Raw genomic sequence first — 26,683 nt, forward strand, 5'->3', positions numbered from 1 at the left:
TGCGCTGCGGTCTCTGAAGACACTCACTTGGGCAGCAGTGTGTACAGCAGGCTCCCTGAGCTCCCGGAGCCCCACTTGCTCTACGCGCAGCCGAGCAGTTTGCGTCTAGTCTATTGCTCGGCTCGACGGCGACATGGGTGTCCCCACGGTTCCAGAGGCCAGCGGCCCGCGGTGGGGGACCCTGCTCCTCGCTCTTTTTCTGGCTGCATCCAGAGGTAAGGTTCGCTGGTGGCGCGGCGCAGGGGAAGAGCGCCAGGCAGCACAGCTCAGTAGGGTGCGGGGACCGGGACAGGATGGGAGTGCCTTGAATCTCCTCAGTCTGCGGTGACCTCCACCCTACCGCTGCTCTGAGGTTGCTGGGACAGCCCAGCAGGGTGCAGTGGTAGCTCCGTCCTAGGCAGCGCATCTGTCTGGGCTAACAGCTGCCAAAACAGCAGGCAAAGGGGGACTGCTTATGGCACTTACCTGCCCAGAGAGCCTGGAACAGGAGCCATGAAGAGCTGAAGAGCTTCTACAAGGCAGGAAAGGGACATGAAGTCCTTAGTGGTTGTTGACTGGCTTTTGACACCTGAGGCATCTCCCTGCCTTCCTGCTCCAAAGTCTCAGAGGACTCTGTGTGTGTGTGTGTGTGTGTGTGTGTGTGTGTGTGTGTGTGTGTGTGTGTGTGTGCGCGCGCGCGCGTGTGCTGTGGCCCAATACTCCATCCCCTTTGATAGTCCTGGATGAGTTTTGATGGTTACTACCCAGATCTGGGTAGCTTTGTCACCTGCTTTATACTGATGACCCATGTGAGTGATCAGTGGGTTCTTGCCATTTAGCCAGATTGCAGCTGAGCAGCCAGTATGGAGTACTGGGGAAGATATGGGACACTCCCCGAGCCCAGTGTCCAGTCCATGCCTGGGCTTGAATAACTCCTCAGCTCAGACACCCAAGCCCCCCACACAGAGAGAGGTGTCACTTCCAAAATCCAGACTCACAATTTGTACCTTGTCCCAACAGTAGTTCCCCAGAGTCTGGTCCTTGCTTGCCCAGAGCAGAAGATCTCAAAGAAAAAGGGGATATTCTGCTAGGTGGCCAAGGGGTAGACAAGGGTGTCCCCTGGAGATTGTCGGTCTGATCCTTCCCTGCTCAGAGAACCAGGACACAAGTTGCTTCTGCAAGGCTAGGGAGAGAAAGGGTCCAGGGACAGTGCCAGTCATGGAGGTATTCAGAAGTGTTAGGATGGAGGTGGTAGGCTCTGAAGAGGGAGTCAATGGGCAGATGAGGAAAGAAAGAAGGTTAACTGAAGGAGAGGGAGGAGAGTCAGAGAACTTCTTATCAGCACTGGGAGGCAGGCCTGGACCTTTGATAAGGAAGAAGGCATCCACACCCTATAGACAGAACAACGAAAGCCCTGGCCTGGATGCTCCCTACCACTCAGAGGGAGTGATGGAGGCAGGGGTGGGGAGGTAGTTCAGGTGGGAATGTTCCTCCAGGGACAGGGAGCAACCACAGGCAGGAAGGCCAGCCAGTACTGTATCTACCACAGGCTACCATCTTCCCCTCAAGTGACTCCACAAAGCTCCTTTTCTTGTCCCTTTCCTACTCTCAGTTGAATGGGATGTTGTTTGTTCATCAGCTCCAATTTGAGAAACTAAGTCCTAGGGATTCAGAGTAGAGGGTCACAGCTTATGGAACACCCACCAGCAAAGAGGCCTTGAGGGGAGCTGGGAACCTGCATCCTGCTGTGCTAGAAGATTGCACAGCCATGACTTTTTGGCTACTCAAAATTACTTGGTGAGCTGAAGGCTACCTCTCCATGTTCAGCTCAGGGTGGTAATTAGGACTCTGTGTGGATTTCAGGAAAGGAACAAGGGACCCTTTAGCCTGGGGCTTCTCTGACCTCAGCACTGGCTATGACACAGGTGTGATCATTCAGTTTTCTTTTTCTTTCCTATAACAGACAAGGTGGTCAGGAGGTCTGGGAGCTGAGAACACTCACCAGACAGCTGAAGTGCTGGGTTGCCTTGGGCTGAATGGCATTTGTGGTAGGGCAAAATGGGGCCTGGAGGTCTTCAAGGAGTCAGAGCTTAGGAAGCACTTGGGGTACATGGAACACATTCCTGTCCTAGCCTGTCATGGGCTGAGAGGGGGTGGGGGGGTTGCCTTGGGAGCCAGGGGCCAGCAGACCCTAGGGGGTGCAGAACCTCTTCCCCACAGCATCCCTAAGCTTTGAGGAAGTTACTACATTGCCTGTCCTCAATCTGACCCAGGAGCCCCAGTTCACAGGGGGGCACTGGTGTGAGAGATGGGCAGCTGTCTTCCCTTTCATGGTAAACAAGAATGCAAGGCCCTATTGAGTCAACTTGGTGCAGCAAGCCTCTGACCCGGTAGTGGTCAGCTCTTAGGAAATCCATAAGCCCCGCCCAGCAGCCTTAGACGAAAGATGGCTGTGCCATAGGATGCCCAGGGGCCAGAAACTCTAACCATACTGAGCTAGCCCTGCAATGCAGCACTTTCCTGCTGTGGATCTAGGAAAGGGGTACCATATGGAAGCTACAGGAGTCACTTCTGTATAGCATCTTAGGTTTAAGCAAAAGAAACAGAAAGTCCTCAGAGCCCATGTGTCTTGTTGGTACTGACTGAGCCTTGAGGTGAGGTCATAGGTTCAAAGGTAACTGTTGCCCAGGGCCTTGCCAGAAATCATCACTGGCTTCTGATACCTATGGATCCTTTTGAAGGTCTGGCTGGGCTATGACCTTCCTGATGTTTAAACAAGGGGTCTGGGGTATAGCTGCATGCCAGGACTTCCTCCAGCTCTAGCTTAACCGTATTGTAGTTAGACCTGTGTTTGAATCTTAGCTGCCCCTCTATGAGCTGGGCAAGCTTCTTAGCATCTTTGGTCAAGTCTCCACCTATAATACAGGGTAGCGATCCATCTTCCCATAGACACAGCTGTGCTCCTTGTGATGTCAGTAGTGTGTCATCTCCTGGTTTCTAGTGACTCCACACCAGTGGCTTTCCATCTGAGCTTTCACTGCCAACAGAGCCCCAATGAATGCCCAGGACATGGGAAGCCACGGGAAATATCACTGGGAATGCATTTCTTAGACTCCTAACATCTTAAGAATGCCCAGGCTGGTTCACAGGGGTGGCTGGTAGTTCTCTTCTTAAGTCCCCTAGAGATGAGGCCATAACAGCCAGCCTGGCCTAGTGTGTGCCTATCTGTGGGCTTTCTCTCACATCCCATTTGCATACTCAGCCTATTTACTATTGACCATCTCCAGAGTGAAGCAAGGGACATAGAGTAATGAACTTGCTGTGTTCAGCTACTAACCAAGCTCTCCCACTGGCCTTTCTATGTAGGGTCTCAGCTTTCAAGGAGACCCCTGGTCCAGTCCAGCCTCAGCTATTCCCTTACCATGGGGCCCCAAGCACACACTTCCCCCAGCTGAGCAGTGAACAGGCTGAGTGACATAGTTGCAGCTGGCTGCTGGTCCCTGGGGAGGATAATTCCCCTTGGTGCATTTCTGGGTTCATTTGTTCGTCACCTGTACATAGTATCTGCCGAACAATCTACCTACTTGTTTTTCTTTTAAATCTACACTTTTCTTTAAAGTAAAAAAGTTTAAGGAAATTTTAAGACAGTGTCACAAGTGGAAAGCTAGTATCATCGGCCATAAATAGAACATATAAAAGAACACAACTGGCAAGCTAAATAAGGGAATTAAATGTTACTTGGAAACTCAGGGTGGGCCAGAGTCAGCATGTAAAGACTGTTGCTGTCTCTTTGTAGAAATAAATTAAGTAAAAATTAAAAAAAAAGGACATTTTGAAGATATAGTGGCATCAACTATGACTTTTTCTTTGATATAGTCAGGGCTAAGAGAATACTGAAGTGGGAACAAACGTCTCTCTTTATGATTCAGTGTTATTTAATGTAAAATCAAAAGTAAAACTACTTGAGTTATTAATGCTGCCAGGCAAACTAAGCTCTTATTGGCTAAGTCAGCTGTCCATCTGTGGGGAGGAGGTGGAGCCAGTCTCTGGTTATCTCTGGTTTCTAGAGACAGCATCAAGTCCTCAGAGGTCTGGGTTTGAATTCTGTCCATAACTTATTTCTGTGATACTGTATACAGATTTCTTTCATGTTTTGGTTCCTTAACCCAAGCTCCTATTTCACAGGCTTGGGAATTAATTAAACAAGTCTGTGTCTGCATGTTTAGAACAATCCTATCAAGTGAGCCCCTTACGTGGATGGAATCAGATCTTAAGAAATCTCCCTGGTTGGAGTGGCCATGGGGTTGAGTCCTCCTTACAGAGGCCTTGAGTCTGGGTTGGAATCCTCTAGAGAAGCCTCCATGAGCCAGGGCCCTGGCCCACTGCCCAGACCCTCCCCAGGAGGCCCAATGGCTAGGGCCTCTATCCCTGGATGCATGCTGCTTTCCCAAGGTGCTGGAAGTGTGGCTTCCTCCTATAGAGCCCCCACTTCCACTTCCCAGCCTCCTTGGTCCATGTGAATGGACACTTCCTGCTGGGGCAGGGATCAATAAACACATCTGAGATACCCTTTGTCCTCACTTGCTAGAGAACCCTCTGCACAGACTTGCTGGCTTCAGCTGCAGCGTTCACCCTGGGGCACTTCCTCTGGGTTTTGATTGGACCCTGCCTCTGTGTCCCTCTGTACCATACATCTTGCTAAAGACAGCCTAGCCTTGCCCTTTAGGCACCTGGAGAACATCCTCTGAAATAAGGCCTCTGAGCTGGGGCCAATTTTCATGCCTGGGAAGCCAGAGACCCTGGTCTCTCTCATAAAGTGTGAGGCTAGCAACTCCAGGCAGTCAAATAAATTGTTTACTTGGCAAGCTAGCAGCTGGACAGACCTCAGATGTCTGGGTGGGGCCTTCCTGGCCTGACCAATCAAGCTCCGGACCCACCTCCAAAGGACCCACCTCCAAAACCTCTGGGGTGTTGCCTTGGTGACTGTGGGTAAAGCCAGTGCCTGTCAGGGAAAACAATACTAAAGCTTGTCCACACCCACACACACCCATCCCCTCTACGCCCACAGAGCCTGATGTGTGGCAAGAGGTGACAGTCTCAAAAACAAGACTGAAAAGGATGCCAAGTAAGAGTTTCTTGAAAACTTTGCTGCAGAGGCTGTGCTCTGTGTGTAGCTGGGCACCACCACTAGAAAAGGCAGCAAAGACCTGTCCCCTCAGGGAGCCCTCAGCTTCACAACCTCTGCCTTGAGCCTGACTCATGTTAAGGTCTTGCAAAGTATTTGTGGATTGAAAGAATGTTTTGGTTTGGATCTGAGGAGCAGAAGGAACAGTTGCTCTGAGTGTAGGGGTCAGCCCCAGGTCAGCTCCCTTTCTTCGAAGAGCTGTTAGAAGAAATGTTAGCTCCACCCACCAGGGAGGATGGTTGGAGGGAGTGTTCTTCCTGTCTGCATGCTGGTCGAAGGTGTGTGGGTCTCAGCTCAGTCATTAGAGCCTCAAGTAAGCCACTCTATTTCTCTAGTCAGTTTTATCTTTAAAATGAGGATGAGGCATAGCACGGAGCCTATAATCCCAGAGCTCAGGAGACAGAAGCAGGAGGATCATAAGTTCAAGGCCAACCTGGGCTACAGTAAGTTTTAGACTAACCTGAGTTACATAGCAAGAAGCTGTCTCAAAAAACATAAATGAACCAACTAAGCCCTAAGATTCAAAGCTGAACAAGAAACCCCACGCAAGTATAAATAATAATAATAATACTTTAAAAACAAAAATACATGGAATAGGGGATTATACCCACATTAGGATAAAGTCCCTAACACATAAGAAGTGTACCTGAGGGCCTGAGGGCTTGGGGTTAAGAGCATTTGTTGCTTTTCCAGGGAACCTAGCATCCTATGCTTCAGGTGGCTCACAACTGTCTGTAATTCCAGCTCCAGGGAATCTGATACCTCTGGCCTCTGTGAGCACCTGCATTCATGTGTACATATGCACTTGTGCGTGTGTGCATGCATGTGCCTTTACACACACACACACATACTCATGTGTATTCTGCACACACAATTAAAAACAACAAATGTAAAAAGATATGGATCTGAGAGCAGAGCTGAAGGGGTTCAGGACACAGGACTCTCTTAAAATGCATTTGTATAAGTTCACATAGCAAAGAGCCTAGAATGCCACAGGGCCCAGGAATCTTGCTGTCTAGGACAAAGTTATAGCAGACCCCAGATTTGGAATCTTCCTAGCTTGCAGGTGTAGGGTGGTCTTACTCAGTGGCAAGTAGGGCAAGGTGAAGGAACAGGGGACATGTCCCCAAGGGCAATGCTCTCCACTGGTACATGTGCAGGATAGGGCTTGGGACACTTTCCTGTCCCATGTGAACTTGGCTACCCTAGAGTCAGGGGCCTTCCTCCCCACCCATTTCCCTGGTCTCTGACAATAACCCAGGTTGCCTAAGGGACCTACAGTGGACAATGAGCGACATCCTCCCGACAAGTAATTATAATTACAGCCAGGCTGCATGCACCCACAAAGTGTGTGTTCACAGGTGTGTGTCCAGGCCCTTCCGCATGCCTGTGTCCCAGAGTGTCCTCCCAGGGGCCAGCAGCTTTGAGCCTCAGACACGAAGGACATTTCTGGTCCCCTGTTCTCCTTCAGGACAAACCCTTTTCTTTCTGCCACTCTTACCTGATCCCCAAGCCTAAAATCAAACAACCTCCAACCCAACCCCAATCCAAGGACAGCTTCTTCTTCCCTCTAACTCAGGAAGAGCTTTGCTGACCTCGAGAATGAGAAGTGAGTGTGGATGGGTGGGATGGACCCATGCTGCGTCTCTGTCTCTTGCTCTCTCTAAACCCTACTCTCTCCATGACCCCTTGAAAATGAAAAAGGACTTGATCCATTCTGCCTGCTCTGGTGCAGACCTGAACTCCAAACACCATAGCTTAGGCTGTGACATCAGCTTGGCACACCTCCCTGCCCTGCCACATGCTCATCCACACCTTTGGCTTCTAAGTGTTTTGACATTTGTCCTGTGCCCCTCACCCACCGAAGGTCTGCAGCTCTGGCCTCTGCTCTGACTGCCCTCCTGATAGCCCCCAGGGGCTGTGCACTGGACAAATGCTAATGGAATGGAATTTGGCTCCAAGGATGGTGTCTCATTGGCTAGAGCTATTGAGCAGAGGAGAAAGGCTGGGGTAACTGCTGCATGGATGCAGGAGTATGGCCACTCTTTGTGTGTTTGGCTCCTGCTGTGGATGTCTGGGAAAGCCCTTTCCTTAGGTAGCCCCTCTCCTTATCTGGCAAAGCCAGGGTTTAGTGGCCATACAGGCCTATGTGGGAACTTCCAGGCTGATGTGGATGAATCCAGAGGCATAGACAATTGTTTGCTGTTGCAAAGAGAAACTGGGGGTTACAAATTTAATATCAAGTCCTCACTTAAAAATTATTTTTATGTGTATGGAAGGTGTGTGTGTGTGTGTGTGTGTGTGTGTGTGTGTGTGTGTGTGTGTGTGTGTATGTGTGTATACCGTGTGTATGCCTCATGTCTGAGGAGGTCAGAAGAGGTCATTGTATCCACTGGGACTGGAGTTAGAGACAGTTGTGAGCTACCACATGGGTGCTGAGAATTGAACCCATGTCCTCTGGAAGAGCAGCCAGTGCTGTTAATCATTGATCAAACCTCCAGAGCCACAAATTCATTCCTTTTAAATGTTAGCAATTCCAAACAACAACAACAAATGCAAAGTCTGAAGGCTACATGGTCTCTGGGGGCTTCTAGCTTTTGGACAGTACACATGCTTGGGTTGAAGTCAATCTCCAGTGGTCCCTGGCTTTGGGATGATGAGAAAATAAGCTGCTTAACCCTGTCTGTGGACTTGGTCTCTTCACTAACAAAATGGGAAGAATCCAACCCTACTCTCAGGCTGTCACATGCAACACAGACCCCTGGGCATAGAGCACAACACATGTCATTGCTTCTCCCAGTTCTCTGTGAAGCCTGTTTTACTTGAAGTCTTCAGATCCTCTGCAATTTCAGCCAAACCACTTTCCCTTCCTGGGCCTGTCACTGCCTGAAAAGGAGATGGTATCTCACCAAAGAAGTTCTGAAATCTATACTCACCTTGGCAACAGCATTCCAGACATCTCTGGTGTATGAGCAGAACTAGGGGATGGCTCTGGAATGTCTGTCTTCCTTACCTTGTAGGCCTAATGCTCCTCTCCTACGGGTGTTTTTTGGGGCCCTGCATACTCTCATGTACACACAAAAGCCCTTTAGTACTAGATCATTAGCTGTTACTAGTCATTCATATTTTTTTTGTGGTGAAGAGTTTGAAGCTAGCTTATTCATTCCAGTGGATTTTGGTCCCTCTCCTTGCAAGTGTTTCTTGAATTGCATAGAGAATACTCTTAGGACACTTATGTGAATGATTCCTGTTTTGGCTTTAACATCCACCCCCCTTCTCTTGATGTTTTTTTATCTTTGTCTTCCAGTGAGTCTGAGGCTCAGCTTAATGACTCAGTGTCATTGGACTCCAGTGTGGCCTGGTTCCACTCCAAAAACCACACCAGGCTGCTGCCTTTTGCACTGGGCCAGGCTGCCAGAGCTTTAGGTGTTCCCAGCTTTGTACCAATGGTCCTGGGCTCTGAGGGCAGGGAGTAGGCCTCAGAGTAGGAGATCTAAATGGTTCCTCTGGATGGAGCTGTGTGTGTGTGTGTGTGTGTGTGTGTGTGTGTGTGTGTGTGTGTGTACATACATGTGTTTAGAGGTCAGGGGACAACCTGAGGTTGTCCTTGTAAAGCATTTCTGTATTTATTTTGTGTGGGGTGCATGTGTGTATATACACTCCATGGCACCTGTGTGGAGGCAAAGGACAACTTGCCGGAATAGGATTTAGTTCTCTCCTTCTACCATGTGAATTGAACTCAGGTCATTAAGCTTGGTGGTGGATATCCCTCCTACTTTTCAGACAGGGTCTCTCATTGCTCTGGAACTTCACCAAGTATAGGCTAGCTGGCCAGCAAGTTCTAGGTCCTACCTCCCATCTCCCCATCACTGGACTTACAGGCCTGCCCTAACACACCCAGATTCTTACCTGGGTTCTAGGGATTCAAACTCAGGGCCTCACATTTTTGAGGTAAACATTTTTCTGACTAAGCTATGACTATGTATTCTAACCCTCCTTTCCCTGCCTGTCAGATCTGCAGCCCCTGCAATGTGAATGAAAACCAGAGCAACACTAAGGTGTGATGATGACCAGAGCCCCCCTTGCTTTAGAGCCTCTTCATCCCCACCTTTTTTCCTCTCCCAACCCGGCTATGGTCAATGTCTTTCTCTTTATGGGGAAGAAAATAGGCTCACACAGTTAGACAGGGGAGCAGGGGCTCTGGCTCACATTTTAATCTCAAAGGACTGGGCCAGGCTGGGGATGTGGCTTGGGGTAGAATGCATTCCCAGCATGCATAAAGCCCTGGGTGTGAGACTCTGTGCCTTTTAAACTGGTCTGATGGCACATGTCCAAAAGCTCAGCACTTGAGAGGTAGAGGCAAGAAGATTAGCTCAGGGCCATCTTCAGCTACATAGTATGTTTGGGGCCAATCTGGGATACATGAGACCCTGTCTTAAAAATAAAAGCCCTGCCTTCAGGCTCCATCAGGTTAAGCAGTAGAAGAATGGGGCCTGAAATAGGGACAAGAGGATTTCTATATCTGCTCAGGGAAGAGAACTACATTTGGGTAGAAGGCAGGTGCATGGATGAGGACCTGTCATGTATCCCGAATTACCTGCTTTCCTATCATCTTGCCTTGGTTGAAGTGCTCACTTATAAAGTCTCATACAAAGTCTAAAGACCCACCCTTTTCCCAGAAGGGCCATGCCCATCCCTGGAAGGATATGTCTTTTCTCCCATGTCTCTGAAAACTGGTTACTGGTTTGCATCTGCCCACAGGGTCATGAGTGCAGGCTGATCTGCTCATCTGGGTCACTGGGCACCTGGCACTGGCCCTCCCCATGCAAGTATTGGTTAATGCTCAATGTGGAGGCAATGGAAGGAGGTGTGGCCTGGGTGAGGAATGGGGGTGAGCAGAAGATGCTGGTACTTTCTAGGAGCATGGCCAAAGACTATGACCTCCCATTCTCCTTTGTACCTCCTTCCTATGCAGGGCAGGGATGTCCAAAGTGGGTTGGGAGCCAGGATTCATGCTCTATTGGGAGAAGGCCCCATCTTGGCTGACCAGTCTGTTGTTTGGCTAAAGTCGTCATCACTACCCCCCTACCCTGTCCTCCCTCGCTTTCTCCCTTTTCACTTGGGGAGGCCTGGAGGCTTCTCCCATTCAGGTTGGGATGGAGTGTGCATTAAATAAGAGGCCAAGGCTCAGAAGATCTGTTGACTTGCCCGGGGTCTGCAGATGGAGATGGGCTGAAGTCAAGCTTTCTCCTCATCCAAGGGTGCCAAGGAGTGGTACTCAGGCAGGTGACAGGGTCTTTTCTCTCTCTGAGCAGGTTTGGTGGCAGCCTTCAAGGTTGCCACACCGTATTCTATGTACGTGTGTCCTGAAGGGCAGAATGTCACGCTGACCTGCAGGATCCTGGGCCCTATGTTCAAAGGGCACAATGTGACCTTCTACAAAACATGGTACCTTAGCACACGAGGTGAGGTTCAAGTGTGCAAAGAACGTCGGCCCATCCGCAACTTCACATTCCAGCACTTTCATCCACACCATGGAAGCCATGAGACAGCCAAAACCAGCCACGATCAAGCCCAGGCACATGGGTTGGAGTTAGTTTTTGACCACCATGGTAACTTCTCAATCACTATGCACAATGTGACCCTTCAGGACAGCGGCCTCTACTGTTGTCAGGTGGTAGAGATCAAGCACCACCACCCAGAACAATGGTTCTATGGGTACATGGAGCTGCAGGTACAGACAGGTGAGCATGGGAGTGGAGGAGGGGGTGTCTGCATATCTGCCACATGACTATGTATGAGACCATGAGTGACATGGCACTCAAGGGCATGTGGCTGTGTAAGGAGTGGGTCCCTGTGTGTGGGGTGCAGACGTGTAATTATCTTGTGTGTTGTCCTATTTGTGACAGAGTGACTTTTTCATGTAAGAGGGTGTAAGTAAGTACCTAAACTGCTCATGTTACTGCTCATGAGAAAATATAGGCAGTAAGGGGACTGATAGTATACTGAGTTTGAGTTGATCATGGCTAAATGGCTGCAAGGTGAGTGTGTATATCTGCTGTCTCTCCCACGGAGAATGCAAGATTTGACTGGATTGAGATGTAGGTGCTAGCAGGTACCAATTTGCCCTAGGAGGTTGCATGAGAACAGGGTAAATGTGTGTGTGTGTGCACACACGCGTGTGCCCGCGCATGCCCATGTGCTCATACTTGCATGTCTTCACACAAGCACATGTGTACAGACTCCATAGGCCAGGACTGCCAGGCAGGCATTAGTGTGCATTCCTGTGACAGGAGATGTGACTAGCTGGACCAACCTCCTTGACCTCATGAGCCTCCCACTCGTCTAACAGCCCTTTCTTTGTTCCCACAGGCAAAGACTCACTATCTACGTGCATTGCGTACCCATCCAATGAACAGGACAGTGACAGTAAGGAAGACCACCCCCCATCTCTCCTATGCACTTTGTTCTTCCTGTATTTATCTCGGGCCCAGACCCTGTTCTGGACGCTCACCTCAGTGCCATACACCTTCAGACCACCAGACTCTCTGCTGCTGCTTCTATTCCCCTTCTCCTTCTTGACTGTGGTCCCAGAAGCCCCTGCTCCTGCAACTGCTCTATCTGTGAAGCACAGATCACCATTCCCACTCAGCAGAGGTAACACATGCTCACACCGCTCAGCGGTACAGCACGGATTGACCGGAGCCTGTCCAGCTCTGCTCATAGCCTATCGCCTGTGCCTGTGGAAGGAGATTGGACATGCAGAGTGCAGGGTGGCTGACAGCTCTGGTGCTGGTCCAGGGAGAGGCCTTATGGATGAGTTGGAGGGCTCTGCTCTTAGGGAGGCTGGACACAGGGTTTGTTTGCAAATGCCCTGTGGCATATACAGTAGGTAAGGGGACATGTCTTAGGATGCCCCACATTCCACAGAGAGGGCTGTGGTTTATAGGTTTGTCAGGCATCTAGTGTGAGCCAGCTCTTGCTTAGGCTCTGGTGGGGTAGAAGGAAAAACTGTGACCCTGGCCACAGTTGGGGTTTGAGCCAGCTGAACTACAGCCTTGTGTAAAGCCCCAAAGACCAAAGCAACTCAAAGATAAAAGCAACTTTCTAGTCAAATTGCTCATATTTTCAAACCAACCAACAATCCCACCATATACAAAATTGAATGAGAGCCACACCAGTGTGGCAGTGAGGCCTTTGGTTCAAGCCCTTCTGACACACACTGCTGAGCTCGAGTGTGTCCTTAACACCAAGTCGCAATGCTGTCCTCACTTCCCCTCTAAGCATCCTCTTCCTTCCCACGAAGCAGCTCTCACTGTGTGCCACACGTATGTGTGTGAGGGACACAGCAGTGGGGCATGGGCGACATCCACTTCCCCATGGTTCCTTCACTCTGAGCAATCACCCCAGCCCTGCTGCCTCTTCAAGAATTTGTCTTTGCAAACTGCTCCTTCTGCTACTGCTGCCGGCATGTCATCTTGTGTGTTGTCCTATTTGTGGGTAAAAATGAGGTTCACGCAGTTTGTGGCCGACTTGGAACTTGCTATGTAGAACATGCTGGTTTCAAATGTACATAATCCTCTTGCTTCTGCCTATGAAGTTCTGGGATTCTAGGTGTGAACCACTATGCTTGGCTTCAGCAGGACTTTGTGAAAATAAGCCATATGCCTTCAGTCTTGGGGACAGCGACAGAAGATGGTAGAGGGGAGGGTGCTGGAGAATTGGACAGGCCAAGGCGGTTGGGAACTTTTCTAATCCCAAGACTTAGAGGAAAAATCCAAGGGAAGTGTGAACCTGACCTCCAAGGTGTTTTGTCTTTCTTTTCCATGCACCTCTGTCCTTGGATTTTGATGTTTTAAACCCTTGCCAATTCTTGGAGCTGTGAAGTCTCTTTCTGGCTCCTGATTCCTTGAGCTATTGTCCAGTGAATTGGTTTGTTGAGGGCCAAAAGAACAACACACTTGATCCCATTGCAGCTGTTGAGGGCAGGGGATGACTCTGATGACCTCCGATGTCCTTCCCCTTCCACATTCCTGGTTTGCACTAGCCACTAAGCCCGACTTTTTGGGAGTGTGTGTGGAGAATTTGGCAGCACTACCATTTTCTGCATCATTGCTCAATTGAGGAATGGGGATGCCTATGTCCCTTTTACAGGGGCACACATGTGATCTAAGGGGCTACATCGTGGATGGGGACCACTTGTGTTTCAGGCCCAGGGATCTAGAGAACAAAACAGTAGGGAGGAGTGAAGCTGGTGAAAACTCAGCCACCAGTCTGCAAGGGTAGTTCCATCGCCGTGGAGGTGTGGGTTCCAATTTCCTCTTGATGCACACTAGGTCTAACATCCCAAGGCAACTCTTCCACCCTGTGCTAAGGGATGGGAACTGATGGTAAACACAGGTGGGTTTCTTAACACATTTCTAGAGCCTGGCCACCCATGCCATTGCTAAATAGGCCTCAAGGCCAGTTGCTAAGCACTATTCTCTACTGTTCCCAACCTCAACTCTCTTTCACACTGAAGTGTTCAACCACAGCACTCACTGGGTCCGTTAATGATGCTTCCAGGCAACATCTTTGTATTTTTCCTTTTCTAATTCCAGTCTGAGTGGCTAAATGCTACCCTATGGAAGAGTAGCTTAGATTAAACTAGGGCCAAGTCCAAGTGGGTTTCAGGCATGAGGAAGTGTTGGGGAGGAGAAAGAGCCTGCCAAAGGTGTGGGCTGGCATTTCATTGCACTGCCGAGGGGCTATGGATTTCCCCCGAGATCAGGACAGGGCGGGGCAGCCTTCTCTGTACCCTTCCCATCCCTTAGGCAGCAGGATGTGCCAGATGTTTTCCTCAGCCTCCTTCGCACACACCCACAGGGAACCTGGAAGGCCCTGGACATAGACTGACTGGGCCTTCCCATCCTGCCTGCACATGCCATGGGGTGGTTGTGGCACCTACTTGCACCAGTGTCTCATCACCTTCCCAGAAAGTCTGGCTCCAGATGGGTGCCATTTTGGAGTAAGTTGAACTGTGGTCATTCTGGCTTTACAAAGGTGTCCTAAACCTCTGAGGACAGCTGGGCCCACATGCACACTTCTCTAGCCTGCCCCTACAGTGGCCCAGATGAGTCCATGGTAAAGGAAACTGGCTCTGGAAGTGAAACCAAGGGAGCCATAGGGGGCAGAATTGCCACTTGCAAACAAGAGGGTCAAGCCTGGAGGTCCTGGCCAAATCTTCAAGGCAGGATGTGAGCACCTGGCTAACTAAACCATGTGTTGCTTAGTAACTGTGGGATGAGAGAAAAGTGTTTTTGCTGCCAGTTTCTCAGATTGCCCACAGTAAGGTCCTTGCATGGGGTTTAGTTGCACTGAATAGTATGAATTATAGAACATTTTTACTTTCAATATTTCACATTCAAATGCAGCCACATTACAACCGGCAGGGAAGCAGCTTTCCTGTGGATTGGAACTTCCTTTGCAATTCGCCTAGGAATGTGTACTGTTTCCATACCAATGGTTACTTCTAAAGTGCCTGCCAATGGTCTGCTCAGTTTCTTACACCTCACTGTGAGCCCATTTCTGCTTCCATATTGCTTAGCCATACAGTGGGATAAAAATGGCCTCTGTTCCCAAATAAAGTGCAGAGGCAGCAAATAGACTAAAGGCACATCCAGCACCTAGAGCTCTCTGGAGATGAACCTGATCCTATGACAAGAGGTCCTAGCCATGTTTTGGCAGAGTGAAAGGCTCAAATTGGGAAGGAAATGGGCTTACTCTGGTTGTGGTTCCAAGGGCTCGTCTGTTCCCAACTAAATTCCTGGAGTCAGCAGATGGTCTGAAATAAACCAACCCCCTATGATGTGGGGCTCATGCAGTGGCACGGCCCTTTCTGAGATAATTGTGCAACAGTCTAGGAAAAAACACACACAATGCTCCCTGGCTCTGTGCTTTAATGCTAAATGTTTAGGTTCAGATGTCCTGCCAGAGTGAGCAGAAATCCCAGCCTAAATCGAGCCTACAGATTCTTTGTTGCAGAATGAGGACTGTTGAAAATGGAAGTAAACAATGTCTGCACCAGACATAGGAATGGGTCTCTGTGTAGACAGAGATGTCCAAACTGTGGTTGGAGGCCAGGAGGACATTCCTATGTGTTCCTGTAAGATAAGAACAAATTTAGATAGATGAAGACTGTGGCCTGTGAGGGGGCCCAGGTTGAGGGAAGGAAGAGATTTCTGAATTTTCACATGTGTTTACATTCCTATGTGTGCATGTATGTATGTGTCCATGCAGAACCAGAGGTTTACATTGGGTGTCTTCCTTAATTGTCTGCTGCTTAAGTTTTTGAGGTAGAGTCTCTCACTGAATCTACAGTTTATGGTTAGGTGAAACTGGCTGGCCAGTGACCTATCTCTACCTCTTCACCACCTCGGTTACATGTGGCCACATCTGGCTTTTTGAAAGGATCCTGGAGAGCCAGCTATTTAAAGTTTTTTTGGGGGGGCATTTCTCTAGTTTTTACCCTGCTCCAGTGTTGGGAATGGAATTCAGGGACTGTGCATGCTAGCCAAATGCTACAATCCTAGTCCAGTTCTTTAATTCTTGTTGCAAATTTTGTTCTCCTATAACTGGTGTGTGTGTGTGTGTGTGTGTGTGTGTGTGTGTGTGTGTGTGTGTGTGTGTGATCAAGAGGCCAAGCTTCCAGGGGTCCTCACCCTAGAAAGATCAAGGATTTCCTCAAAAGATGGGCTAGGGTTTGTTTTTATTTTTTGAGATAGAGTCTCTCTATGTAGTCCTGGCTGTGCTAGAACTCACTATGTACATCAAGCTGGACTTGAACTCACAGAGATCCACCTGTCTCTGCCTATCCCTCTGCCTCTGCCTCCTATGTGCTGGGATTAAAGACTTGTGCCATCATGCTTGGTGAGGCTGGAATATTTTGTTTTCATTGCAGTGAAACATCCATCTTTAGAAGCAAATGGCAGTGGCTTGCAAGAAATCACATCCTCACTGTTGTGCAACACTGTGTTCTAATTTGTTTGCATTATGTGGCTCCTTTGGACCTTGAACTGTGGCATCTGGTGGGAAGGGCCTTTTGGTGCAACCTGAGGTCCAGGGTGGTCTAGCTCTCCTTTGTTTCTCTTCTTTGGGGGACAAAGGCTGTCTCTGAAAGGAGGTCACTAGGGTGATCTCTTCAGGTCACCAAGAGTCTGGATATGGGTCCTGCCTGCTCTGAAAGGACCTGGCATGTGCCATGGGGTGGTTGTGGCACCTACTTGCACCAGTGTCTCATCACCTTCCCAGTAAGAGCCTGGCTCCAGATGGTGACTAAGCTTTCTCTGCAATGGGTGTCACCTGGGAGTGAAGGCAAGTGTAGTCAGGCTGACTTTAGACAGGTCCTAAGCCTCTGGGCCAGCTAGGCCCACATGCATAGCTCCAGAGCCTGCCCCTACAGAGCTTAGGGACTTTTTAATAAATACTATGCAGAGTCCATTCTTGTCCAGTTCCCTTCTCCAATCTGGTAGAATGTGAGCACCTCTGGGGTAATTCTGTGTCTCCATTTCCCTTCAGGAGAAGTGATAGGAAGGGGATCCTCATGTCAGCTGCTTTTTCCTTCTAGGCATCACAGCTGCGGCCCTGGCCACAGGTGCCTGCATCGTAGGAATCCTCTGCCTCCCACTTATCCTGTTGCTGGTCTATAAGCAGAGACAGGTTGCCTCTCATCGCCGTAAGTACCTTTTGCTGGGATGGTAATGGGGTTCCCCAGCTGTGAGACCAGTGACAGCATGGGGCATGAGGGCTATACAGTCCTTTCCCATTCTTTTTCACCTCTGCAAAGAGCTGACTCTGTGGCTGATGAGAGAGAAGAGTACCTACATATGCTTTTCTCTGGACTTAATGTCTACCAGCTGCTTCAGTGCCCAGGCTGGGCTAGCTTGGCACTTCATACGAATGAGCAGGTAACTACGTAGATGGGTAGGACTAGCTCAAACTGCTTTATAAGGATGCTGACACTCAGGGGACTCTTAGAGACCTGCTTGAGCCTATGGGTGGGTTTGTTTTGTAATGAGCTGGGACAAAAACAGGTTTTGGAATGTCAGAAATAGCAGAGCTTTTAGCTATGGCTTCAGTTGTCTGTCCTTTCACAGGCTCTGCAAGTTAACTAACTGAATGTCATAAGGTGTTGTGAGTACAGAGCTGAGGTGGCCCCCAGCTGGTGGGGTTACCTTACCAGGCACTGTGCCAAGCTGTCACAGCTGTGCTTCACTTAGTTACCATGACAACCCAAACAGGGGACATTGCTGTCCTCATTTTACAGATGAACAAACCGGGGCTCAGTCCCTTGCCTGATGAAACACACTGCAAATGAACAGTGGAGCCAGGCTTCAAGTTCATGGCCACAAACACGAATCATATCCCTTTTCTGAGTGTCTGGCCCGGCCTCTCCTATGAGCCTTGTTCTCTGAGGGGTGGGAGCCCACTGGGTAGGGAGTTCTCCACTCTTACAGTGCCTCCCTGGCCTCTTTCCTCTGCCTAGCTGCAGAAGGGAATTGAGGGAAGACTATTGTCACCAGGTCACACCAGATTTCCTCTGCCCTCCCCTTCACCTCTTAATCACCCTGCCATCCCCCTACCCTCTTTCCTGGAGGCCCACAGTGGGCCACTATGGGCTGTGGCCACCCCACCCTTCCTCTCAGACTGTTTCTTCCCATTATAACCCTATTACAGCCCGTGGGCATCCCTACAGTGGCAGCATGCAGCATGTGACAGAGAGTGAAGGAGGAACCCAGGGCTCTTCATGGTGGGGGAGGGGAGAAATGCCTGAGGGGATGGGGTGGGGGAGATACCCAGCTAGGCTAGGTTCCAGATGAATTCCCAGGTGCTTTCTGTTTTCTCTTCCCTTTGCCCAGACCACAACACTGCCTGGTCATGTGGTCAGGTGGTCATGTGGTCAGATCAGGGGACAAGAACTGGAAAGCAGACCCTTTCAGCTACAAGTGTACATGGGGTTTCACTCAGCCTTTGTTGGGCCTGGCCTTTCTTGCAGGGCATCCATAAGGTTCCCATTCTGCTCATGGGACCTAGTGGGATAGAGATGGCTAGAGGGAAGAAAACAGAAGTGTGTGTGTGTGACCAGGACAGAATGTCATTCATGTGGGGTTCTGTATGGGACACAGGCCCCAGTCCCATACACCTTCATCTAAACACTGGCTCCAAACTTCCCATCTGCCTCAGGAAAGCATGTGACCTGGACTTAGAGAAGAGCCCTGGGGTGACAATGGGCTAGAGAGTGTTACACTTCATGCCATGTTGAGTGCCTGTGGAGAATAGCCTTGTCCTGTATCATGTTACTGTCCCAGGGTAAGGATGTCTCATGCACAATAACAGGAGGGAAAAAGAATTTATTTTCTAGCTCAGGTCTTTAATCCCAACCCCGGGAGGTGGAGACAGGCAAATCTCTGTAAGTTTGAGGCCAGCCTGGTCTAAATAGTGAGTTTCAGATCATCTGAAACTATATAGTGAGACCCAGTCTTGACAAAACAAAAACAAACATAAAACCAACCAAACGAAATTATCTTCTAAAGCAAACACTTGTGAGTCTCTTCTCTGCCTCTGAACCAAAGCCTCCAAATTTAGCCTGTGATTTCAGACTTAGCAACAGAAACACATGTCATCAAGAGCCAAAGGATGGGCAGTGTCGCTTGGGGAGTAACTGAAACCCTACAGACCCTAGAGTGGCAGCTGTAGGATGTTGGGAACCAACAAACCAGCAAACCAGCGAGTCTTAGCACTCTGGCTACAGCAGACCATCGGTGGGTTAGCTCATGGGTTAGCTCATGGTGCACAGCACACTCGGCAGAAAGCTCCCTGGTCCTGGGCCGGGGGCTGGGTTGCCTGGGGATGAGCATGTTTGGGGCAAAAGAAAAGAAAAGAAAAGGCAGCTTGGCATCCCCAGCTCTAAAGTAGAGCAAGGTGGTGAGGATGACTTTGGACCATGCAGCCTGGCACAGAGTCACCCTGTCAGCAGAAGTGACCTAGATTTCAGGAACCTTGTGCAACTTCCCTGTGTTTGTCATGCAGATACCCTTCCCCTAGCCCATTTCCCCATGTAACCCTCCTCCTATAAGAAGGATCTGTGGGAGGGTGTGGGGAGCTGCAAGAAAGAGGGAAGTTGGTGTTCTTACATCTGTGTGATGATCAGTTTTAAGGGCGCCCCAACGATGGGGTGAAGTGGTAGTGGCTTGTGGGGGAGAAAATGGCAGGAAGACTGGGAAGCAATGGGGAGATTAAGAGGGGAGCAGACCATCTAATCTTAGGAGCTGACCTTGAAGCCTCTACCCAACAAGCTGTGGCTAAAAACCAGAGAGGCAAACTTCCTGATAGAAAGCAATCCTCAGCACATGCAGAGACCTGGCTTTTGATTGAAACTCAGATTCTGACGCTGTCAGGCTTCAGGGGAAGTATGAACCTAGGCCAAACATCATCCCACATGGGGAAAATGCAGATGTATTTTACTTGTACACGAAGGTGGCTGTGCTTTGGGTCCACCTGCTGGACAGACACATGGAACTTGGACCTCTTTAGGGAACAGTACTGGCTCCTGGGCATGTTTTGGGTGCAGGGGGTGGAGCCTGAAGAAGGGCTCCTTTCTGAGACCAGCTTTTCTGTTTATCTATAGGTGCCCAGGAATTGGTGAGGATGGACAGGTAAGGCCCACAGTGACTTTGAGAAACTTTCTGGAACCAGGTATCAGGGAAGGGGTGCTTCTGTGTGATGTGGAGCCCTTGCTCAGCATGTCACAGCTGGTCAGAGCTGCTGTATCTGACATGTCTGGGCCGGTGGGCTGCTTTGTTTATCACCTTCACCTCTGCTAGGCCCTGATTCTGCTTGGAAGTGCTGGCTTAGGATGGTCAGGGGTGGAAGTAGCAGGCCGGGGCAGACATTACAACATGCAAAGCTTGGCTGCCCCAGGCATTGCAAGAGAAAGGTGTCAAGCTGAGCAGGCATGAGCAAGCCAATGGCTGCTCTGGGCAGAGGGTGGGAGTGGCAGGGGTCAGATATGAGCAGGCATGACAATGTTATCTGTGCTTGGGCATGGGCTGGCTTGGATGGGCTCAGAAATTAGTAACCTCTGGAAGCTTGGTCACTGTCCTACAATGTGTTTGAGGGAGACAGCGTCTCTGATATGTCAAAGGAAGTTCTACCAGTGATCCCACTAGAACCTTTGAGGAGGGAAGCTTTCACAGGCTGCCCTGTCCCAGCTAGGGAGGGCAGAGAAGAAATGGGTAGCAGGAAGGAAAGAAATACTCCGAGTGACACTAATCACCCATAAATTCTGCTTTTCTAGCAGCAACACCCAGGGTATCGAAAACCCAGGCTTTGAGACCACTCCACCATTCCAGGGGATGCCTGAGGCAAAGACCAGGCCCCCACTGTCCTATGTGGCTCAGCGACAACCTTCGGAGTCAGGACGTCATCTGCTCTCTGACCCTAGCACGCCTCTGTCTCCTCCAGGCCCCGGGGATGTCTTCTTCCCATCCCTAGGTGAGTGTCACCCAGGTTTTACAGCACCCTGACTGATAAACATTAGGACCACAGGCTCTGCAGGACCTCCCATTAAGGGGGAGTCTTCATGGTGCAGGGTTGAACAAGGGGACACAGGTACCCCCTTCCCCACATTTCACTTCTTTATCCTTCCTTCCTTCCTCCCTTCCTTCCTTTTTCTTTTTTTTTTTTTTTTTTTTTTTTTTTTTTACAGATCCAGTTCCTGACTCCCCTAACTCTGAAGTCATCTAAACCAGCTGGGGAACATGGACAATGGTGTATTTGATCTATGGCTGGCCCTTTAAACAGACCTTTAGGCATTGACCCCAGCCTCCTTCCTCCTGCTCTGAGCCTGGACTCTGCTTTACAAGATATGTGGACCTTCCCCCTACCATTTCTGGATGCTACATGGGGTGGGGCGGGGTGGGGCGGGGAGGAGATGCTGGATTGCTCATTGCTGTTCTCAAGATCTCGGGATGCTGAGTTCTCTCTGGAGACTTGAGTCCACATCACCAGCCACAGATGCCAAATGACCTAAGAAATCGCCAATGTCCAGCTTGGCAGCAGCCTTTCTTCATGGGAACCAGCAGCCCAGATGGGATAAGTTTGCCACCTTGCCTCCCTCCTAGGCAAGAGACACAAGATATGAGAGACTCCTGCTCACTGTGAGTGTGTGGCTGGCCTGCTGTTTTGTCTGAGGACGCACTGTTGGCCTGACTCTGTCACCCCAACTCCTGAGCCTGGCTTGCCTGTGCCCCACTAGGGGAGCTTCATCAGTAGCCTTCCGCCAGTAATCTGAGGGTCTGTCAACAGTTTAAGTGACTCTGGGCTCACATTGCCTGTATGGTGGTCCCAGAGTTCAGTGGCCAGAGGCTCTGAAACAGGACCTGTTATGTCAGGAGCCACTGTGAGCTCATTAGTGTCTTGAGCAACGTGAGGCCTGACCGTCATACTTGGAGGGTGGTAAGGGCATGATGGGAAAGGTGAGTGGAGACTGGCCTTCTTGTCCTCATCATCTACCACTTCACTGTTCAGTGTGGGGCAATGATAAAGGTGACCTTCATGATGTCTTATCTATACTGGGCCACTTCTAAGTGGGAAAGGGATGCTATTAAAAACAGTATGTGGCAACAGCTGTAAACAGCAATGAGTGAATTGGAGGTACCAGCTTTAAGGCCCTGGGGGGTGTGGGAGGGGGCAGCTAGAGCCTAGAGATCCTTCAGCTTCTGATGACACTCTTGGTTCCCATCTCCAGGGTCTGGTATGACCTGGAGATACAAGGGAAGTCCTTCATGATGGATTTTAAAGCATGAAGAGAAAGGGCAATCCCATGAGGTAGAGAGTGCACAGCTGATCTCTGAGAGTGAGGAGGGGCAAGGCTGGGCAAATCACCCTTCAGCCTCCAGTGGGATGGTAGCTTGAACACTAGAAGAACCGTGGCCTAATGCCAGCATTTGTCTTCCTGTAGCCTCCACTGGCTTGGATGAACTGGGCCTGGGTAGGAAAGCTCATACCCAGGGCCTGTAGGCAGGAAGATGGTTAGGAAATAAAGAAAACAGCTCCAGGCTGGAATATAGCAATAAGCTACCCGCTGGGAACTAGACAAGTTGTCTGGTAAGGACCAAGCGTATAGGCCCCTGTGGGATGCCAGCCATGTCAGGGACTTGGAGTTCCTGGAGGCTCTATCATCACAGGAGTGTTGGGGTAGGCAGGACACCAAAACCATGACTCCTCTTTTGTCCCCAGGGTCCCCTCTTCTACTCCATCTGTTACCATAGACTCCACACAGTTACTAAAGACAGTGTGTTGTTCTTTTGGTTTTGGGGGCACTGGGCTGGAGTGGGGGAAGTGCCAGATGTTTTGTGGCAGGGCTTTGGGGCCTCTGTCAAAGGAAAAAACCCACAGACCAGCTGTAGAATGAGTATCGCCTGTCCCCTGGGGGAGGCTGGCCTGTAAGCCTCAGACCTTGTTACCTAGATGACTTCTAAGAATTTGACTGTCGGACTCCTGTCTGGCTGCTGTTCTGTGGAAAGGGGAGGAGGCCCCCAGCAGAACAGCCACTCACTTCCTGCCCAGCTTCCTTCTGCAGGGCTCTAGTCTCTTCTCTTCTGGACCTTGCAAGTGAGGGCATGTCAGCTTCATGATTTCCTGTTTTTGATGCAGTCTTTGTGTGGTCCAGGCTCTATCTACATCCATGACCTTGCTGTTGCTGTGGAGGTGCAGGGTCTGGGCATGGGGACTGGAGGTGTCCTGCCCTTGGGGCAAGAGATGGGGTGATGATGAGACACAGCAGGGGAACTAAGCTTCCAAGAGGAGGGAGGAGCCCTGTAGCCTCCTCCCCAGACATCCTGGGTCCCTGGTGCTAGCAGAAGCCTAGGGAGAGAAGTCTATATTCTGAAGAACTAATTCATCTTTAGTGGCTCCGTCAGAAATTGGGGGGGGGTGCTTTACCTATCTCTGGAGGTTCACGTAAAGCTCTCTCTGGGACTAGGATGAGAGGTACCAGTAGGAAAGGTTTCTGATACAGAAAGGGTTTCTTGACATGCCTCAGGACCACTGGTGGCTGTTATGGACCAAGCTGACCCTGCCAGAGTATGGTAGCATGCCTCAGACAAGCTTCTCCAATGAGCAGCCCTGGGGCTACCCTACTTCTGCCTGGCCAGGGTTTTTTTTTTTTTTTTTTTTTTTGCAAGAAGCAGTTGAGAGCTGGGGCAGAGGCTGGCTCCTTCAGAAACTGCTCCCTGGAGAACAAACTTGGAGGAGGCAGCTGGGCTCAGGGCTGCAGATGGCAGGTCATTTCTACTAACCTGGTCTTGGTAGCATGCTACCTCCTGGTAGAGGGTTTCCTGGGTATGAGCTGGAACAGTACCCTAGGGCTGACCTGGCGGCTATGGTGGGAGTTGAACCTAAGATTTTCTCAGGGAACTAAAATAAGCAAAAGAGGAACTGGGGGTGCCAAGCAGGATAGTGGGAGGCAAGCCCTTGAAAACAAACATCCCAGTTTAGTAAGTGTCTGTCCCAGACTACAGAGAGCACGGACCATCTGGCTTATGCCCTGCATGCCCGCTGCTTTGCCTGACACTTTTCTTGCCCACAGTGAACACGAGTCCTGGGTGCCTGGGGAGCTAATAGCTGATCCAGAGTCCTTGGCTAACTGAGCTGACCAGGACCACAGGGTTATACTCTGGGGACCTAGTTTTGTCTGGGCCTGCTAGGATCACAACCATAATGGCATTATTGCTTTGAACTCGTGGTGCCAAGGGATAAATATTTCACTGGGTTTCGTGGTTCTGATCTGTTGGTATGGCTTCTTGGAATATATGGTGAAAGTAATTCAGATGTGATAATACAGCTGATAAGAAAGGCTGAGATTGATTAGTAATGCCTTCTTTGGACACAGGAAAAGGAAGCTGCAGTATGGATGCCATATCTTAATCTTTTTTTTTTTTTTTTGTTAAACTATGCTTCCCAAAAGATTTTCATGTGAGTTTTTGCTTTCTTTTCTATGTCAATCCTGAAGGTTTTCTTGTGTGTGTGTGTGTGTGTGTGTGTGTGTGTGTGTGTGTGTATGTGTGTATATATATATATATATCAGGTATATATGTTTATGTGTGTGCCAATGGAAAAATCACCATTGGGTGTTTTCTTCCATTCCTCTGCAATGTATTTTTTAAAAAAGATTTATTTACATCAGGCGTTGGTGGCACACACCTTTAATCCCAGCACTTGGGAGACAGAGGCAGGCAGATCTCTGAGTTTGAAGCCAGCCTGATCTACAGACCTAGTTCCAGGACAGGCTCTAAAGCAATACAGAGAAACCCTGTCTCAAAAAACCAAAAACCAAACCAAAACAAAACAAAACAAAAGACAAGAAAAGACTTATTTACTTTATGAACGCTTTGACTAGATGCATATATATGCATGCCTGTTGTATCCCTTGGAACTGGAGTTAAAATAGTTATAAGCCACCATGTGAGTGCTAGGAATCAAACCTAGGTCCTCTGCAAGAGCAACAAGTTAAAAGATAGATTTTAATTACTGAGCTTTCTTTCCAGTTGCACCATTGTATTTTTAGCATATATTTAAATATTTTATGTGCATGGATTTTTGTCTGTATGCATGTATGAGCACCACATGTATGTCTGACGCCAGTGGGGACCAGGAGAGAGAACACTGGATTAGTGGGAAATAGATAGCTGGGAGCTGTTGTGTAGTTGGAATCATCCTGGGTCCTCTGGAAATAGAGCAAGTGCTCTAACTACTGGATCATGTCTTCTAGTGCCTCCACTTTATTTTTATTTATTTATTTGGTTTTTCAAGACAGGGTTTCTCTGTGTAGCTTTGGAGCCTGTCCTGGAACTCCCTCTGTAGACCAGGCTGGCCTTGAACTCACAGAGACCCACCTGCCTCTGCCTCCCAAGTGCTGGGATTAAAGGCATGTGCCACGAATCCCCGGCTTTTACTTTATCTTTTTGACAGACCCTTCAGTGAATCTGGAGCTCACCAACAGGCTGGGCTGACCGAGCAGTAAGCTCTGTGGATTTGCTTGACTCTGCAACCCACTCCCACCCCACCAACTGCTGGGGATACAGATTACATATAGTCATGCCTGGCTTTTCTCCTGTGGATGCTGGGGATTTGAACTCAGATCCTCATGCTTGTGTGGCCAGCACTATATCGACAGAGCCCTCCTCCCCCCCCTCCCCCAGCATCTTTACTGTTCTCATTTAATGCAAAAGGACATGGTAATTCTAAAAGCTCATGCTATGTGGCTGGTAGGACTACTGTTAGTTTCCCTGCCTCTCAGGCTGTCCAGCCCCCTGCCCTTCTTGAACCAAACAGCCTTCTTGCCCGGTGTCAGTCTGCTACTGCCCTCACCTTGTACACAGTGGGCTCCTTAGAGAAGAACCCAAACCCACAAGTTCGTGGTTCCAGTTCACTCTGTACCAGAAATACATTTTTATTTATGCGCTGTCTTCTCTGGCCTTCTCATGGCCCAGAGAACTTGTGCTAATGTGTAGGCTCCTTCCATACCAAGTCTTGTCACCTCCTTCCTGCCTGGTAGCTTCCAGGCCAAACGACTTCTGGTAGACACTGGGGTCATGCACTCCACTTGTTTGCATTAAGTGAAAGGTGAGGGAACAGAGAGCTTCATCTGACCACTGAGTCCCAGGAGCTCGGCCAGCTGTGTGTCCAGCATCTGGGGAGTGGCAGAATGTCTCTCAACAAGCAAGGTGAACTAAAGCTGGTGCTTTAATGACTGCGTGTCCTGTTGCTTTCTGACACCATATTTGATAAATTGCTTAAAAAACAATCAAGGTGAAAGGCCAGGGGTTGGGTTACTCTTGCTGGCCTGGGGCAATTCTGCATGCCTGATATGAACACAGGGAGAATGCCCAGGAACAGCAGAGCCATAGCTGGGGAAGCTGGGGTCGTGACTGCAGAGAGGCTTGCTTCATAGAATATAATGAGCTGCTAGGGCAGTGTAACCTTGGAGCCATGGTCCTGAGTCTGGGTTATCTGTGACTGTATTTCCTGTGGCTGGCTGTCAAAAAGGCCACCGTCTCTCCTAAATCTCCTGCCAAGGTGCCTCAGGGCCAGGGCTCAGCCCCTGACCTCCTCATTGCCTTCCATCCTTCCTCCAATGGACTCAGCCCTTCCTCCTGCGGGGGCCCCTTGGTGGCCACTTGGGCCTTGCCATAGTCCTGTCTTCCTGCCTGTGGCTTGGAGCTAACAGAGGTCCTAAGCAATACAATGATTTCCTCTGGCAGGGTGGCAGGCCATTGTGTGGCAGTCCTGGGGCTGGCCCGGATGGCTCTTGCAGCCCAGCTGTCCCTGGCCTGGGTGATACAGGCTAAAAAGGCTGTGGATAAGAATGTCTGGCTTTGGGAGGCGAGGGGATGTTACCTGGGGAAGAAAGAAGGAGAGGGTATGGACACAGGGGTTCTTCTGGGATACTGAGAACTTTTTGGCAGCTGATTCCTAAAC

General features: G+C 49.7%; 2 protein-coding genes across 3 annotated transcripts in view; one reads left to right on the forward strand and one right to left on the reverse strand.

Annotated features, from left to right (window-relative positions):
* Positions 1 to 26,683, reverse strand: part of Cdh23 (cadherin related 23) — a 317,335-nt gene that overhangs the window by 39,481 nt on the left and 251,171 nt on the right. The gene's annotated exons all lie outside the window — the stretch shown is intronic.
* Vsir (V-set immunoregulatory receptor) lies at positions 6 to 21,842 on the forward strand. 2 transcript variants are annotated; one of them, XM_051186770.1, is made up of 7 exons: positions 6 to 215; positions 10,480 to 10,908; positions 11,537 to 11,593; positions 16,770 to 16,877; positions 19,830 to 19,857; positions 20,502 to 20,695; positions 20,910 to 21,842. In XM_051186770.1, exons 1-7 carry the CDS (start codon positions 134 to 136, stop codon positions 20,945 to 20,947), a joined length of 936 nt encoding a protein of 311 aa, XP_051042727.1. In that variant the 5' UTR covers positions 6 to 133; the 3' UTR covers positions 20,948 to 21,842. The 2 variants fall into 2 exon arrangements, with proteins under 2 accessions (XP_051042727.1, XP_051042726.1); XM_051186769.1 differs by having other exon boundaries at positions 11 to 215; positions 20,499 to 20,695.

Source organism: Phodopus roborovskii, unplaced genomic scaffold (genome assembly GCF_943737965.1).
Source record: "Phodopus roborovskii unplaced genomic scaffold, PHOROB, whole genome shotgun sequence".
Taxonomy (NCBI): Eukaryota; Metazoa; Chordata; class Mammalia; order Rodentia; family Cricetidae; genus Phodopus; species Phodopus roborovskii.

Excerpts from the sequence above, each read along its gene's own strand:
- Vsir (XM_051186769.1), top strand. The coding sequence starts at position 134 with ATGGGTGTCCCCACGGTTCCAGAGGCCAGCGGCCCGCGGTGGGGGACC. Across the intron at positions 10,909-11,536 it reads GGAGCTGCAGGTACAGACAG|GCAAAGACTCACTATCTACG; the intron begins GTGAGCATGGGA and ends TTGTTCCCACAG. Across the intron at positions 20,696-20,909 it reads TGTCTTCTTCCCATCCCTAG|ATCCAGTTCCTGACTCCCCT; the intron begins GTGAGTGTCACC and ends TTTTTTTTACAG.